Source organism: Eschrichtius robustus, chromosome 2, assembly GCF_028021215.1.
Source record: "Eschrichtius robustus isolate mEscRob2 chromosome 2, mEscRob2.pri, whole genome shotgun sequence".
Lineage (NCBI taxonomy): Eukaryota > Metazoa > Chordata > Mammalia > Artiodactyla > Eschrichtiidae > Eschrichtius > Eschrichtius robustus.
Genome location: NC_090825.1, coordinates 35,410,681 through 35,427,913, shown reverse-complemented (window position 1 = coordinate 35,427,913; position 17,233 = coordinate 35,410,681). Strand labels below are relative to the sequence as shown.

Below are 17,233 nucleotides of genomic sequence, written 5' to 3'. Positions count from 1 at the left end.
TGTTTATCTTCTCAAAGAACCAGCTTTTAGTTTTATTGATCTTTGCTATTGTTTTCTTTGTCTGTTTTTCATTTATTTCTTCTGTGATCTTTATGATTTCTTTCCTTCTACTAACTTTGGGTTTTGTTTGTTCTTCTTTCTCTAGTTCCTTTAGGTGTTAAATTAGATTGTTTATTTGGGATTTTTCTTGCTTCCTGAGGTAAGATTGTATTGCTATAAACTTCTCTCTTAGGACGGCTTTTTCTGTGTCCCATAAGTTTTAAATCATTGTGTTTTCATTTTCATTTGTTTCTAGGTATTTTTTGATTTCCTCTGTGATTTCTTCAGTGAGCCATTGGTTGTTTAGTAGCATATTGTTTAGCCTCCACATGTTTGTGTTTTTTACAGTTTTTTTCTTGTAGTTCATTTCTAATCTCATAGTGTTGTTGTCAGAAAGATGGTTGATATGATTTCAATTTTCTTAAATTTACCAAGGCTTGTTTTGTGTCCTAGCATGTGATCAATCCTGGCGAATGTTCCATGTGTACTTGAAAAGAATGTGTATTCTGCTCCTTTTAGAGGGAATGCTCTATAAATATTGATTAAGTCCATCTGGTCTAATGTGTCCTTTAAGGCCTGTGTTTCCTTATTGATTTTCTGTCTGGATGATCTATTGATGAAAGTGGGGTTTTAAAGTCCCCCACTATTATTGTGTTACTGTTGATTTCTCCTCTTATGGTTGTTAGTATTTGCCTTATATATTGAGGTGCTGCTATGTTGGGTGCATATATACTTACAATTGTTATATCTTCTTCTTGGATTGATCCCTTGATCATTATGTAGTGTCCTTTGTCTGTTGCAAGAGTTTTTAAAGTCTATTTTGTCTGAGATGAGTATAGCTACACCAGGTTTCATTTGATTTCCATTTGCAATGAATACCTTTTTCCATCCCCTATCATTGTCTGTATGTGTTCTTACATCTGAAGTGGGTCTCTTGTAGACAGCATATATATGGATCTTGTTTTTGTATCCGTTCAGCTAGTCTGTGTCTTTTGGCTGGAGCTTTTAATCCATTTACATTTAACGTAATTATTGATATGTATGTTCTTATTGCCATTTTGTTAATTGTTTTGTATTTGTCTTTGTAGGTCTTTTCCCTTCCTTTCCTCTTCTCTTCTCTTTTGTGATTTGATGGCTAAATTTACTGTTGTGTTTGTGTTCCTTATTCTTTTTTTGTTTGTGTATCTATTGTAGATTTTTGGTTTGTGGTTACCATGAGGTTTTGATATAGCAGTCTATATATAAAGAAGATTGTTTTATGTTGCCAGTCTTTTAATTTCAAATGCATTTCCAGTATCCTGCATTTGTACTCTCCTCTTCTCATGATTGCTGGTTTTGATATCATATTTATGTGTGGATGATTTCCTACCTTTATATTTGCCTTTACCGGTGAGCTTTTCCTTTTGTAATTTTCTTGTTTTTAGTTGTGGCCTTTTCTTTTTCACCTAGAGAAGTTCCTTTAGCATTTGTTGCAAAGCTGGTCTGGTCTGGTGGTGCTGAATTCTCTTAGCTTCTCATTTTTGTAAAGCTTTTGATTTCTCCATCAAATCTGAACAAGAACCTTGCTGGCTAGTGTATTCTTGGTTGTAGGTTCTTCCCTTTCATCACTTTAAATATATGGTGCTCCTCTTTTCTGGCCTGTGAAGTTTCTGCTGAAAAATCAGCTGATAACCTTATGGGAGTTCCCTTGTATGTTATTTGTTTCTTTTCCCTTGTTGCTTTTAGTATTTTCACTTTGTCTTTAATTTTTGTCAGTTTGATTACTCTGTGTCCCAGCATGTTCCTCCTTGGGTTTATCCTGCCTGGGACTCTCTGCGCTTCCTGGACTTGGGTTACACTTTCCTTTCCCATATTAGGGAATATTTCAGCTATTGTCTATTCAAATATTTACTCAGGTCCTTTCTCTCTATCTTCTCTTTTTGGGACTCCTATAATGTGAATGTTGGTGCATTTAATGTTGTCTCAGAAGTCTCTTAGATTGTCTTCATTTCTTTTCATTCTTTTTTCTTTATTCTGTTCCACAGCAGTGATTTCCACCATTTTGTCTTCCAGTTCACTTATACATTCTTCTCCTTTATTTATTCTGCTGTTGATTCCTTTTAGTGTATTTTTCATTTCAGTTGTTGTATTGTTCATCTATGTTTGTTCTTTAATTCTTTTAGGTCTTTATTAAATATTTCTTGTATCTTCCTGGTCTGTGCCTTTATCTTTTACTGAGATCTTGGATCATCCTTACTATCATTACTCTGAATTCTTTTTTGGGTAGATTGCCTGTCTTCACTGAGTTGCTCTGGGATTTTATCTTGCCCCTTTCTCTGGGATATAGTCCTCTGCTGTCTCATTTTGTCTTTCTGTGGTTGTGGTTTCCATTCCGCAGGTTGCAGGGTTGTAGTTTTTCTTGCTTCTGCTGTCTGCCCCCTTGTGGATGAGGCTGGTCTAAGGGGCTTGTGCTGGTTTCCTGGTGAGAGGGACTGGTTCCAGCCCACTGGTGGGCAGAGCTGGGTCTTGTCCCTCCTGTGGGCAGGGCCGTGTTAAGGGGTGTGTTTAGTGGCCAGCTGTGGGCTTAGGAAGACTTTAGGCAGCCTGTTTGCTGATGGGTGGGGCTGTGTTCCCACCCTGTGTGTTGGTTGTTTGGTCTGAGGCATCCCGGCACTAGAGCCTATGGGCTGTTGGGTGGGGCCAGGTCTTGGTGAGAAAGTGGTGGCCTCCAGGAGGGCTTATGCCAGTGAGTACTACCCAGAACTACCGCCACCAGTGTCTTTGTCCACGCAGTGAGTCACAGCCACCCCCTCACACACCCCCACCCTCCTCTGCAGGAGACACTCCAATACCAGCAGGTAGGTCTGGCCCAGGGTCTTATGAGGTCACTTTTTCCCCTGGGCCCTGGTGCTCATGAGACCTTGTGTGTGCCCTCCAAGAGTGGAATTTCTGCCTCCCCCAGTTCTGTGGAAGTCTTGCAATCAAACCCTGCTGGACTTCAAAGCCAGGTGCTCTTGGGGCTCCTTTTCCCAATGCCAGACCCCCAGCCTGGGTAGCCTGACGTGGGACTCACAACTTTCACTCCTGTGGGAGAACCTCTGTGATACAATTATTTTCCAGTTTGTGCATTGCCCACCTGGTGGGTATGGGATTTGATTTTATCGCGATTGCACCCTTCTTGGAGCTGGAGCCTCCAATGGGGGAATCTCTGCTTCATGGCTTTACTGCTCTGAGGCTCCTATACAACCTACCTAACCAGCTTCCCTCCCAGCCTTGACTTCTTATTGGCTTCCCATTATGACAAGGAGCTAGTCTGACAAACTGACTTGTTCTAATGTATGAATGGTAGAGGGAGAGCTGTTTACCCCTCCCCTCTTTCTAGGCAACATGCTCAAGCTCTCCCCACTTCACAAACACCCCCACATGTGTCATGCATGCTTTGATGCATCCAAAATATGGGTCTAAGAGTCCAGGCAAGCCAGCAGGATATTTTTGAGCTGGGCTCGTGTTTACTCAAAAAAAAAGGGAAGGAGCTGTCTCCTCTGCTCTATATTTCAGCACAGAACAAAAATCTTCACACACATTGCTACTGTGTTTAAACCAACTGTGCCATGCTCCCCTTACAAGGAGAAGAACTGAGTATGCAGTCTGATTTAGGATGCTTTTCCTGAGGGTGTTTGACAATAGAAGCATACCATCACAAATCCAAGAAAATAAATTTATTAAACTTTGAAGGAAAAAAATCCACAGACATAAAGAAAGTTAAATATAAACTGCAGGACACAACTAGTCATACTAGTGAATAATGGCTTGTGTGGCCAGCAAAGTACCAAAATGACATTCGGAGACCGATTGAGGTATTTAGCTATTTTTGGCTATAGAAATGTTGTCAGCCTATTGTGAAATAGTAAGATTGTTTTCCCAAACACACAGTTTTAAGTTGAATTAGGTTCTACATTGATGAAACTGTCTATGAAACTAAATTATGTAGCTCTTAGAGAAAACCGTAGCAGCAAGGTAGCAGAAAACCTATTAAACATCTGTTACAAAGTGACATGTTGAACTTTAAACACCCAATTCTAGCTTTTCACTGTCCTTCCTGCAAGAAAGAGGGAATTTAAAATTGCCAACCATTAAGCTTGTTTCCTAAAAAGGTATGGCAAATACTATGTACGTTAAAGCTAACTTTAAAGTTTTATTAACCTTTAAAAAGTACTTAAGCGAGAAGCATTCTTGAGTGAGATGAGTCTTCTCTTTTTGACAAACCTTTTGAGGAGCAATCCCAATGCTCCTATGAATGATGTTTAGGTTATTAAGATATTGAACAATAACTTATAATTTACTCAGGCCCCTTCTTTTTCTTCTGACTACCCGCTTTAAAGCCAATCCACTCAGAGGGGAAGTAAAAAATGATGAAACTTCTTTTACTACTTTAAATAAATCCTATAAAAGATTTGGTGAGGAAGAAAGTTTCTGCTATGGGTTTAAATAAATTTTTGAGTTATCTTGGGGATTTACAATCTTGTATTTTCTCTTTTTTACTACCATGAATAATGAGTATGTGTCTGGCTACAGGCTGTGAAAGAAAAACCTTTTTCTTGAACTTTTATTCCATGATCTGGTTAACTTCACTTCGACCAGCTTCAACTTACAAAATGCTTCTTGTACCTATTCCTTCCTTAGGTAAATATGAACTAAGAGACACTGCGGCCGAGGTTCTAAGGCTTGACTCTCATGATCTGAGTGCACTAAGAAACTCCTTCCCCGTGCACTGCAGTGATTAAGCACTCCGGGTCAATAGGAACCAGCTATGATTTCTATTCTCTTAGTATGCAGTGCTCTGACATGAACCAAAACTTGGGTAAGAAAAGGCTTTTTGTTCATTTGTGTTGTGTTTTTTTTTTTTTTTTTGGTTCATGATAAGTTGACCTGTGCAACCATTTTAAAGTTTTCTAAATTAACAAATATCTGTTTACAAATTCAGATAAGATGAACACATTCCAATAATGCAGCTAACTACAATCATTTTAGAATCATTTAAAGAGTTTTAGGAGGTATAAAAAGGGCCTTGTAAAAAACTAGTTTTTCTTCAGGTGCGTTGACCAAAGCATTAAACCAGCTTTAGACTGCAGTTACTACATTCTTTAGATGGGTCGGCATGAGCTACAGTACACCGTGTATAGTGTAATAGAAAATAGCCATGCTTAAAGTGTAAATTATTAAAAATACCTTTATCCATTTTATGTCAAAATACATGTTTTACATATCCAAACTATTTCTTGTCTTCTTACCTATAATTTTAGTTCCCAATTATTAAAAAAAATTAGCCTGTGCTATGATTTGCATTCAATCGTCCTGAACTGCAAAAGCCACCTGATTTTTCGCTTTTTCAAAAAGCATGATTAACTATAGATTAAAAAACATAGCCATTCAATGCTTAGTAGCACAAAATTAACACCCACAATAACAAGACAATCACTGCCACTAAATAGTCTTTGAGACAATTCTTTAAAATATTTACAGTTCACAACAAGAATATCTATCTGATTAAGGGTTCTTCTTCTTTTTCTTTAATATCATGTTTCAACATTTCAGGAAAAGCCATTTAGAATCCGTATCCCCCACCCTCAACTCCCACACCCCCCAAAAAAAGGTTTAAACATTGTTTTGGTTTAAGCATTCATGCCCTAGCCAACTCTTTGCTAGAGTAAATAGGTAGCTCATTAAATATGTAGCTCATGGGAAATCGAAGAAAAGCTACGGCATGATTTTGTTCAGTTGGTCTGTGCTCACGTAGCCACATGACGAGAGAAACTCTTTGTCAGGCAAGGGCAGGGCAGTTGCATTGAGTACAAGGCCCTGTGGAGATTGTACTATATGAATGGAGGTATAGTCTGGGACAGGCATCTCAGAACTTGGAACACGTTCTGCTGTCCCAGACCTCCCAGCAGTAGTGGTAAGGCTTTCCGTGGTGATGTAAATGTCTTCCTGGTTAAAGCTTGGCTCTACATGTGATTCAACCTCGACATGAGGGGCCAGGGCGATGCACTTTTTGGCATCTGCCTCACAGAAGTAGGCGTTGTCCATGATGAAGTTTGCTTGGCAGGGTGAGACCACTTCTGGATGCATGTCACACTGGGAGATCCCGGCCTTATTCTTTTGGCCCGGGGAAAGGACCACACTCCCTGCTGGTGTAATGTCACTTACCTGGGCATAAAAGTCGATGTTTGCCAATGAACTTGGATTGCTGAGCTGCTGCGTATGGCCAGCTTGATGAGTTGACTCAGTTCCACCAATAAGAAGTGATCTTGGTTTGTTTTCCTCTCCTAGGATAACGCTGGGCTGCTGGCTAGCAGGGGCAGCATCATTAGAAGGTGAGTTATTTTGATTCTTCTGGTCAAGGCACAAGCGATCTGCTTCCCCTTTTAACCTTTGTGGCTGAGCAACCTCTGAGGTACCATCACACATGTCACTGGCATTGAAGTCAGTCTCCAGAATGTCAGGTTCGTAACAGCTGGTACGTCCAGAGTCGTCATCCTTTGCCCCAAGGATATTAAGTGATTTTTCATGGTCATTGCTTAGAAGTCTGTCTGTGTCTGATCCTTCAGTCTTTTCATCGGGGTCATCAATATCTAGCTCAATAAATTCAACCCAAGAGTCATCATTGTAGAATTCGTGTTTATAGTTGTCATGAATGGCTAAGATTGTGTTCACCTCTTCTAATTTTCCTTCCTAGGAAATAGAAAATGAAGATCTATGAAAAGAAACTCACAACAATTAAGTGATTTAATAAATAACATTCAGAGACTAATTAGTAACAAAACCGTATAACAAATACATTAGTGAAGAACTTTTCTTTCTTTTTAAAAATTCTTTTCTACTATGGTTCATCACAGAATACCAAACATAGTTCTCCATGCTATACAGCAGGATGTTGTTGTTTATCCATTCCATATATAATAGCTTGTATCTGCTAACCTCAACCTCCCACTCCATCCCTCCCCCAACCCCCTCCCCCTCCCCCTCAGCAACCACAACTCTGTTCTCTACGTCTGTGAGTCTGTTTTTGTTTCATACGTAGATAGGTTCATTTGTGTCATATTTTAGATTCCACATATAAGTGATATCGTATGGTATTTGTCTTTCTCTTTATGACTTACTTCACTTAGTATGATAATCTCTAGTTGCATCCATGTTGCTGCAAATGGCATTATTTCATTCTTTTTTTACGGCTGAGTAGTATTCCATTGTATATATGTACCACATCTTCTTTATCCATTCATCTGTCGAGGGGCATTTAGGTTGTTTCTATGTCTTGGCTATTGTGAATAGTGCTGCTGTGAACATAGGGGTGTATGTATCTTTTTGGATTAGAGTTTTGTCTGGATATATGCCTAGGAGTGGGATTGCTGGATTATATGGTAATTCTATTTTTAGTTTTCTGAGGAACCTCTATACTGTTTTCCATAGAGGCTGTACCAACTTACATTCCAACAGTGTAGGAATGTTCCCTTTTCTCCACATCGTCTCCAGCATCTGTTATTTGTAGAGTTTTTAATGATGGCCATTCTGACTGATGTGAGGTGGTACCTCACTGAAGTTTTGATTTGCATTTCTTTAGTAATTAGCAATGTTGAGCATCTTTTCATGCCTACTGGCCATTTGTATTTCTTCTTTGGAGAAATGTCTATTTAGGTCTTCTGCCCATTTTTCAATTGGGTTGTTTGTTTTTTTGTTGAGTTGTATGAGCTATTTGTATATTTTGGAAATAAAGCCCTTATTGGTCTCATTGTTTGCAAATACTTTCTCCCATTCTGTAGGTTGCCTCTTTGTTTATGGTTTCTTTTGCTGGTAAGAAACCAGCAAAGAGTGCAAAAGCTGGTAAGTTTGATTAGGTCCCATTTGTTTTTGTTTTTATTTCTGTTGCCTTGGAAGACTGACTTAAAACATTGGTATGATTTATGTCAGAGAATGTTTTGCCTATGATCTGTCCTAGGAGTTTTGTGGTGTCATGTCTTAAGTCTTTAAGCCACTTTGAGTTTATTTTTGTGTATGGTGAGAGGGTATGTTCTAACTTCATTGATTTCCATAAGGCTGTCCAACTTTCCCAGCACCACTTGTTGAAGAGACTTTGTCTTTTTCCTATTGTATATTCTTGCCTCCTTTGTTGAAGATTGACTATAGGTGTGTGGGTTTATTTCTGGGCTCTCTATTCTGTTTCACTGACCTATATGTCTGTTTTTGTGCCAATACCCCTGTAGCTTCGTAGTATTGTCTGAAGTCTGAGAGGGTTATGCCTCCTGCTTTGTTCTTTTTCTTCAGGATTGCTTTAGCAATTCTGGGTCTTTAATGGTTCCATATAAATTTTAGGATTATTCTAGTTCTGTGAAAAATGTCATGGGTAATTTGATAGGGACTGCATTAAATCTGTAGTTTGCTTTGGGCTGTATGACCATTTTAACAATGTTAATTCTTCCAATCCATGAACATGGGATATCTTTCCATTTCTTTGACTCATCTTCAGTTTCCTTTATTAATGTTTTATAGTTCTCAGCATATAAGTCTTTAACCTCCTCAGTCAGGTTTATTCTTAAGCATATTTTATATTTTGGGGTGAGATTTTAAGTGATATTTTTTGTTTACATTCCCTTTCTGATATTCTGTTGTTAGTGTAAAGAAATGCAACTGGTTTCTATATGTTAATCTTGTATCCTGCTACCTTGCTGAATTCGTTTATTATTTCTAGTAGTTTTTGTGTGGATTCTTTAGGGTTTTCTATATAGTATCGTGTCATCTGCATATAACGACAATTTTGCCCCTTCCCTTCCAATTTGGATACCTTTTATTTCTTTTTCTTGTCTGATTGCTGTGGCTAGGACTTCCAATACTATGTTAAATAGAAGAGGTAAGAGTGGGCATCCTTGTCTTGTTCCAGAGTTTAGTGGGAAGTCTTTCAGCTTTTCACCATTGCGTATTATATTGGTTGTGGTTTGTCATAAATAGCTTTTATTATGTTGAGATATGTTCCCTGTGTACCCACTTTGGTAAGAGTTTTTATCATGAATGGATGTAGAATTTTGTCAAATGCTCTTTCTGCATCTTTTGAGACGATCATGTGGTTTTTGTCTTCTCTTTTGTTTATGTGATGTATCACATTGATTTGTGTATGCTAAACCATCCTTGTCAACTTGGGATGACTCTTGGTCATGGTGTATGATCTTTTTTTATGTGTTGTTGGATTTGGTTTGCTAATATTTTGTTGAGAATTTTTGCATCTATATTCATCAAAGATATTGGCCTGTAATTTTCTTTTTTGGTGGTGTCTTTGTCTGATTTTGGTATCAGGGTGATGATGGCTTCATAGAATGTCTTTGGGAGTGTTCCCTCCTCTTCAATTCTTTGGAAAAGTTTGAGAAGGACTGGTGTGAGTTCTTTGTATGTTTGGTAGAATTTGCCTTTGAAGCCATCTGGTCCTGGACTTTTGTTTGTAGGGAGTTAATTACATATTCTATTTCACCTCTAATGATCGGTCTGTTCAAATTATCTACTTCTTGTTGATTCAATTTTGGTGGGCTGTATGTTTCTAGAAACTTGTCCATTTCTTTTAGGTTGTTGAATTTGTTGACATATAATTGGTCATAGCATTCCCTTATGGTTTTTGTATTACTGTGGTATCATTTGTTATGTCTCCTTTTTCATTTCTTATTTTGTTTATTTGGGTTCTCTCTCTTTTCTTCTTGGTGAGCCTGGCCAGAGGTTTGTCAATCTTGTTTACCCTTTCAAAGAACCAGTTCTTGATTTTTTTCTATTTTTCTAATCACTATTTTATTTATTTATTTCCTCTCTGATCTTGATTATTTCCGTCCCTCTGCTGACTTTAGGTTCTGTTTGTTCTTCTTTTTCTACTTCTTTTAAGTGGTAGATTAGGTTGTTTATCTGAGACTTTTGTTTTTTTGAGGAAGGCCTGTATCACTATGAACTTCCCTCTAAGAACTGCTTTTGCTGCATCCCATAGATTTTGTACAGTGGTGTTTTCATGCTAATTTTTCTCAAGGTATTTTTTAATTTACTCTTTGATTTCATTGTTGACTGATTGGTTTTTTTAGTAGCATATTGTTTGGTAATCGTTTTTTTAGTAGCATATTGTTTAGTAGTCATTTTCTTTTTCTGTGGTTGATTTATAGTTTCATGCTGCTGTGGTCAGAAAAGATGCTTGAGATAATTTCTATACTCTTAAGTTTGTTGAGGTCTGTTTTGTGCCCTAGTATGTGGTCAATCCTAGAGAATGTTCCATGTGCACTTGAAAAGAATGTATATTCTGTTTTCTTGGATGTAATGTCCTAAAAATATCAATTAGGTCTAACTGTTCTATTGTATCATTTAGGATCTCTGTTGCCTTATTTTCTTTCTAGAAGATCTGTGCACTGATGTGAGTGGGGTGTTAAAGTCTCCTACTATTACTGTATTCCTGTCAATTTCTCCCTTTATATCTGTTAGTATTTGTTTTATGTATTTGGGTGCTCCTATATTAGGTGCATATATGTTGATGCGTGTAAAAGTGTCCTTCTTTATTTTTCTTTATGGCCTTTGTTTTAAAGTCTATTCTGTCTGATATGTGTATTGCGATCCCTACTTTGTCATTTCCATTTGCATGAAATATCTTTTTCCATCTCCTCACTTTCAATCTGTGTCCTTTGCTCTAAAGTGGGTCTCTTGTAGGCAGCACATTGTAGGCTCTTGTTTTTTTTAATCCAATCTTCCTCTCTGTGTCTTTTGATTGGAGCATTTAGTCCATTGACATTAAGGTAATTATTGATAGATATGTAGTTATTGCCATTTTAAGCCTTGCTTTCCTGTTGATTTTTTATTTCTTCTTTGTCCCTTTTTTCTTTTTGTTTTTCCCTTTTGTGGTTTGATGATTTTCTTTTGTATTGTACTTCTCTTCTTTTTGGTTTTTGTGAGTCTATTGTATGTTTTTGATTTGTCGTTACCTTGTTTCTCAAGTATGTAAACCCCATCCTATAGCTATTGATACTTGCCTTAGACTGGTAATCATATAGGCTCAAACACATTGTAGGAAATGATAAAAAAAAAATCTACACTTTCTTACTCTTATCCCCCACATTATATGATTTTGATGTCCTCTTTTACATCTTCATGTTCATCCTTTTGCTGTTCACTGTGGTTATCATAAATTTCACAGAAATTTATTTTGATGTTTTTTATTCCGTGTACTGGCTTATTTAGGTGATTTTCTTTCCAATTGTGATTTTCTCTTTCATATATATTCTTACTTCTTTTCTATTTACAGAAGACCTTTCAATATTTCCTTTAGGATAGGTTTAGTATTGCTGTATTCTTTTAGTTTTTGCTTGTCTAAGAAATTCTTTCACACTCCTTCTATTCTAAATAATAATCTTGCTGGGTAGAGTACCCTAGGTTGCAGTTTTTTCCCCTTCAGGACTTTGAATGTATCTTGCCACTTCCTTCTGGCCTGCAGAGTTTCTGTACAGAAATCAGCTGATAGCCTTATGTGGGGGTTCCCTTGTAATTAACTTTTTCTTTTTCTCTTGCTGCCTTTAGAATCCTCTCTTTAACTTTTGCCATTTTAATTATAATCTTGGTGTAGGTCTGTTTGGTTTTGCCTTGTTTGGGATCCTCTGTGCTTCCTGTACCTGGATATGTTTCTTTCTTTACGTTTGGGAAGTTTTCAGCTTCCCAAATACATTTTCAATACCCTTTTCTCTTTCTTCCCATTCTGGGGTCTCTGTTATGCATAGATTGGCATGCTTTATATTATCCCATAGGTCTCTTATATTGCTTTCATTTTTTTTTTCATTTGGCTTTCTGTCTGCTGTCTTGATTGGGTGATTTCCATTATTCTATCTTCTAGGTCATTTATTCATTTTTATGTATTATTCATTCTGCTATTCATTGCCTTTAGTTCAGTTTTCATCTTGGCAAATGAATGAGTTTTAAAATTTTTTTGGTTCCTTTTTATAGTTTCTAGTTCCTTTTTACAGTACTCTGCATTTCTGTCAATAGCATTTCTTAATTCCTTCAGTATTTTCATTATCTCCTTTTTGAAATCAGTGTCTATTAGACTGAAGAGGTCTGTTTGTTTCATTGTTCTTTCAGGGGAATTCTCTTGGTCTTTTAACTGGGAGTGGTTCCTCTGCTTCTTCATTTTACCTTATATTTCTCTTATTCTGTGAGTTTAGGAGAAACAATGATCTACTATGGTCTTGGAGGGCTATTTATATGTGGGAGTGCCCCTGTGTAGTTTGTGTGGATTTAATATTTTGGTGTGAGGGCTGTTTTTAGTATGGATGCCTGTCACCTCTTTCCTCAGCCATTATTCTCTTGATTGATTGATAGGGGGTGTGCAGATGAGGTGGCTGGTGCCTGGTCCTGGCGTTCTCTGTGGCAGCTCACGTGCATCCCTGGAGCACACAATGGGAGCAGAGGTGGCTCACAACTGCTCCTGGAGTCTGTGAGGGTGGTGGCGGTAGCTCATGACAGCTCTTAAAAGTGTGGGGGTTGGGGGTGGTGGTGGCTTGTGATCGCTCCTGTAGCTTGTGTAGGCAGTGTCCTGCCACCTGAGAGCACGTGCAGGGAGAAAGGCTGCAATGGCACGTCTTGCCTCTCTTCTCGCACATCACCCAAACAATGGTACCTGGCCTCTAAGGTAGCCCAGGCTTCCTCTGCATCTCTGCATACATCCTCTGGTGCAGTCGCACCAAACTCCAGCCCCTTCAGGCTCTTTCTGCACAGCCCACCACCTGAGTCCTCTCCCTGGGTCTAATCTCTGAAGCCTGAGCTTCAGCACCCAGTCCCTGCCCGCACTGGTGGATGTGTGTCTCCGGCTGGGGAGTGCTGAGTGGTGGCACTGACCGTCTGCAGGTCTCTCTCTGTTCTAGCTGCTGCAAAACCGGTTCCTGCATTCTCCTCCAAGGCTCTAAAACTCCCGCTCTGTCCCGGCTGGTCTCCATGACAGTGAGGGGACTTCCCAGGGTGCAGGCATCTTTCCTCTTTCACAGCTCCCTCCCAAGGGGTGCAGGTCCCTTCCCAATTCCTTCCTTTTTTTTTGTTTTTTTCTTTTTCCTTTTGTCCTACCTGGTTACATAGAGATTTTCTTGCCCTTTTAGTGGTCCAACGTCTTCTGCCAGCATTCAGTAGATATTCTGTGAGAATTGTTCCACATGTAGATGTGTTTTTGATGTATTTGTGTGAGGCAGTGAGCTTCACATTCTACTACTCTGCCATCTTGATCCAGTAGTCAAGAACTTTTAAATACATAAGACATTCTCATAATTTTGAGATGTATTATTTAAAAACTTTTTTTTCCAGAAGGAATACAAAAAATAAAATGTAATACATATAACTTGCAAAAGGTCTCAACATAAGACATTATTCTTCAGGTATCATTTAATTAGTGTTATGTATAACTTAGATAGATAATTTATTAATTACCTTGAGGAGATCTGGATCGATTCCTTTAATCTTTGGAACTGGAACTGGGGGTAGAATCAACATCTTAATCCTTGAAAACAAAATTTTGTTTTGATGTCAGTTATACATTCTCATTTCAAAAGACAGAAATAAAATATTGACAGTATTATCACTAATATAAAATAACAGAAAATTTGGAATAAGTATAATCTGAGAAAGAGGAGGAAAGCATTAAGCAGTAAATGGCAAGGCAAAACTATAGAAGAAAAAAAGAACAAAAAAACAACCACAAAAAACTCTCATCTGAAACCAATTTAAGTAAAATGCAGTTTTCTTATAACTTTTCTTTCATAATGTCTTTTATTGATAGTCTTAGTACTGGAAGTTAGAAATTTAATTCCATCTGAAGCCAATTATTTCCATGTCAGTTATAAGGGAGGTAATTTTAATATACATCTCATCTGTAATTTGTGGAGGAAGGGTAGGGGAGGAGAAAGAGCCAATCCATGTGGAGGCCACATTATCTGTACCCTCAAAAAAGGGTGGGTTGGTATAAGTTCATACCACAAATCCACACGAATTATAAGATTATCCAAGATGATCTCATTAACCAGGGTGTTATTGCACAGTTCATTTCAGTTGGAACAGACTAAATTTGAGTTATCTCTAATCAGTATGGATTTGTATACACAAAAGTCTATGATGATGCACTTAAAATTTCTGTTCCAAATATTTAAGTTACTTTTTGACGATAATTCATTTCAATATCTATCCTGCCTGTTTTGTGCCTGATTGTATCCCCAGCACTTAGAACAATTCCTGGCACAGAGAAGGTGCTCAATAAACCATTTCTTGAATAAATTTGAGTAAATCATTTATATATTTCATTAATAGTGTAACTAGAGTTTTTGTTTTAAAGTCAACATTGTGGCTTTGGAATAAAGCTCAGATATTACTATAAAACACTGATGAAAGAAATCAAAGATGACACAAACAGATGGAGAGATATACCATGCTCCTGGATTGGAAGAATCAATATTGTGAAAATGACTATACTACCCAAAGCAATCTACAGGTTCAGTGCAATCTCTGTCAAATTACCAATGGCATTTTTCACAGAATTAGAACAAAAAATTATACAATTTGTGTGGAAGCACAAAAGACCCCGAATAGCCAAAGCAATATTGAGAACAAAAAATGGAGCTGGAGGAATCAGGCTCCCTGACTTCAGACTACACTACAAAGCTACAGTAATCAAGACAGTATGGTACTGGCACAAAAACAGAAATATAGACCAATGGTACAGGATAGAAAGCCCAGAGATAAACCCATGCACCTATGGTCACCTAATCTATGACAAAGGAGGCAAGAATATACAATGGAGACAAGACAGCCTCTTCAATAAATGGTGCTGGGAAAACTGGACAACTACATGTAAAAAAAGAATGAAATAAGAACACTCCCTAACACCATACAGAAACATAAATTCAAAATGGATTAAAGACCTAAATGTAAGACCTGACACTGTAAAACCCTTAGAGGAAAACACATGCAGAACACTCTTTGACATAAATCACAGCAAGATCTTTTATGACCCACCTCCTAGAGTAATGAAAATAAAAACAAAAATAAACAAATGGGACCTAATGAAACTTACTTAAAAGCTATTGCACAGCAAAGGAAACCATAAACAAGACAAAAAGACAACCCACAGAATGGGAGAAAATATTTGCAAATGAAGCAATGGACAAAGGATTAATCTCCAAAATATGCAAACAGCTCATGCAGCTCAGTATCAAAAAGACAACCCAATCAAAAAATAGGCAGAAGACCTGAACAGATATTTCAGCAAAGAAGACATTCAGATGGCCAAGAGGCACATGATAAGCTGCTCAGCATCAGTAATTATTAGAGAAATGCAAATCAAAACTACAATGAGGTATCACCTCACACCAGTCAGAATGGCCATCATCACATATCTACAAATAATAAATGCTGGAGAGGGTGTGGAGAAAAGGGAACCCTCTTGCACTGTTGGTGGGAATGTAAATTGATACAGCCACTATGGAGAACAGCATGGAGGTTCCTTAAAAAACTAAAAATAGAACAACCATATGCCCCAGCAATCCCACTACTGGGCATATACCCTGAGAAAACCATAATTTAAAAAGATTCGTGTACCACAATGTTCATTGCAGCACTATTTACAATAGCCAGGAAATGGAAACAACCTAAATGTCCAACGACAGACAAATGGATAAAGAAGATGTGGTACATATATACAATGGAATATTACTCAGCCATAAAAGGGAACAAAATTGGGTCATTTGTAGAGATGTGGATGGACCTAGAGTCTGTCATACAGAGTGAAGTAAGTCAGAAAGAGAAAAACAAATACTGTATATTAATGCATATATGTGGAATCTAGAAAAATGGTACAGATGAACCTATCTGCAGGGCAGGAATAGAAAGGCAGACGTGGAGAATGGACGTGTGGACACAGTGGGGAAGGGGAGGGTGGGATGAATTGGGAGATTAGGTTTGACATAAATACACTACCATGCGTAAAATAGGTAGCTAGTGGGAACCTGCTGTATAGCACAGGGAGCTCAGCTCAGTGCTCTGTGATAATCTAGATGGGTGGGATGGGGGGGAGGGAGGTCCAAGAGGGAGGGGATATATATATACATATAGCTGATTCACTTCACTGTATAGGAGAAACTAACACAACACTGTAAAGCAATTATACTCCAATTAAAAGAAAAAAGGAAAAAAATTAACATTGTGGCTCTGGAATAAAGCTCAGAGATTATCCATTCCAATCTGATTTTTGGGTATCAGCTGATATTCTACTTAGTGTGAACGAACGTTTTTTGAATGTTTCCACCACCTTTTTACATAATCCAAGGAATAAGCCAAATTCCGTTTTGTAAGTTGCGTCTGAGTAGACTCCACTAGGTTTACTCTGTGGGACGGTGTTAAATTGTTACTGATGAATAGAAGTTATAGAAAAAATTCATGTTATTAATAACTGCTACCATTTTTGAATGCTTCTGATAAACCACTGTGAGATGTATCTTGCACTAAACTCTGGGTCAGCATACTACGGTCTATGGGCCAAATGTGGTCTGCCCTCTGTTTTTGTAAATAAAGTTTTATTGGAACATGGTCATGTTCATTATACATATTATCTACGTAAAATAGTTTGCATATCATCTATGGCTGCTTTCATGCCACAGTGGCAGAACTGAGTAGTGGTGACAGAGATTGCATAGCCCAGAAAGCCTAAAAATTTACTGTTTGGTCATTTTTAAAACAACTTTGTCAACCCTTGCACTAAACATTTCATTAAATCCTTACCACTACCAGGGAGGCAGAAGACATTATCTGTGGAAAGATTTAGATATTTAAGGAACATGTTCAAATCACACACTAATACTTGGCTCAGCTGGTGCTCAATTCCAAAGCAGCTGACTCCAAAACCTGGGCCCTTTGCCTTCTGTCGTGCTGATGGGTTAACTTGGTTCTGCATCTCTAAATGAATAGTTCACAGGTTCAAACACACAGAAAAATGCAACATAACCCCAGTTACAGGAGGCAAAGTTTCCTAAATGTCTAACGCTTTACTTTGTATGGGTCCTTCTTTTTTTTTGAAGAGTATGATGCATTTAGGTACTTGTTGATAGTCAGCTTTCTAGGAGTTGTGGTTGACTTTAGGCCAGGGTGGCAGACCCTGCAGCTTGGAGGACCCAAGCCAGTCATG

General features: G+C 38.0%; 1 protein-coding gene across 2 annotated transcripts in view; it reads right to left on the bottom strand.

Annotated features, from left to right (window-relative positions):
* Positions 1 to 4,859: 4,859 nt before the first annotated feature.
* Positions 4,860 to 17,233, bottom strand: part of GHR (growth hormone receptor) — a 277,838-nt gene continuing 265,464 nt past the window's right edge. For both annotated transcript variants that reach the window (XM_068535292.1, XM_068535291.1), the window contains 2 exons: positions 13,492 to 13,561; positions 4,860 to 6,750 (listed from right to left, as the gene is read on the bottom strand). In XM_068535292.1, the coding sequence (XP_068391393.1) occupies positions 5,776 to 6,750; positions 13,492 to 13,561 (1,045 nt within the window). In that variant the 3' untranslated portion in view covers positions 4,860 to 5,775. The remainder of the gene's footprint in view (positions 6,751 to 13,491; positions 13,562 to 17,233) is intronic.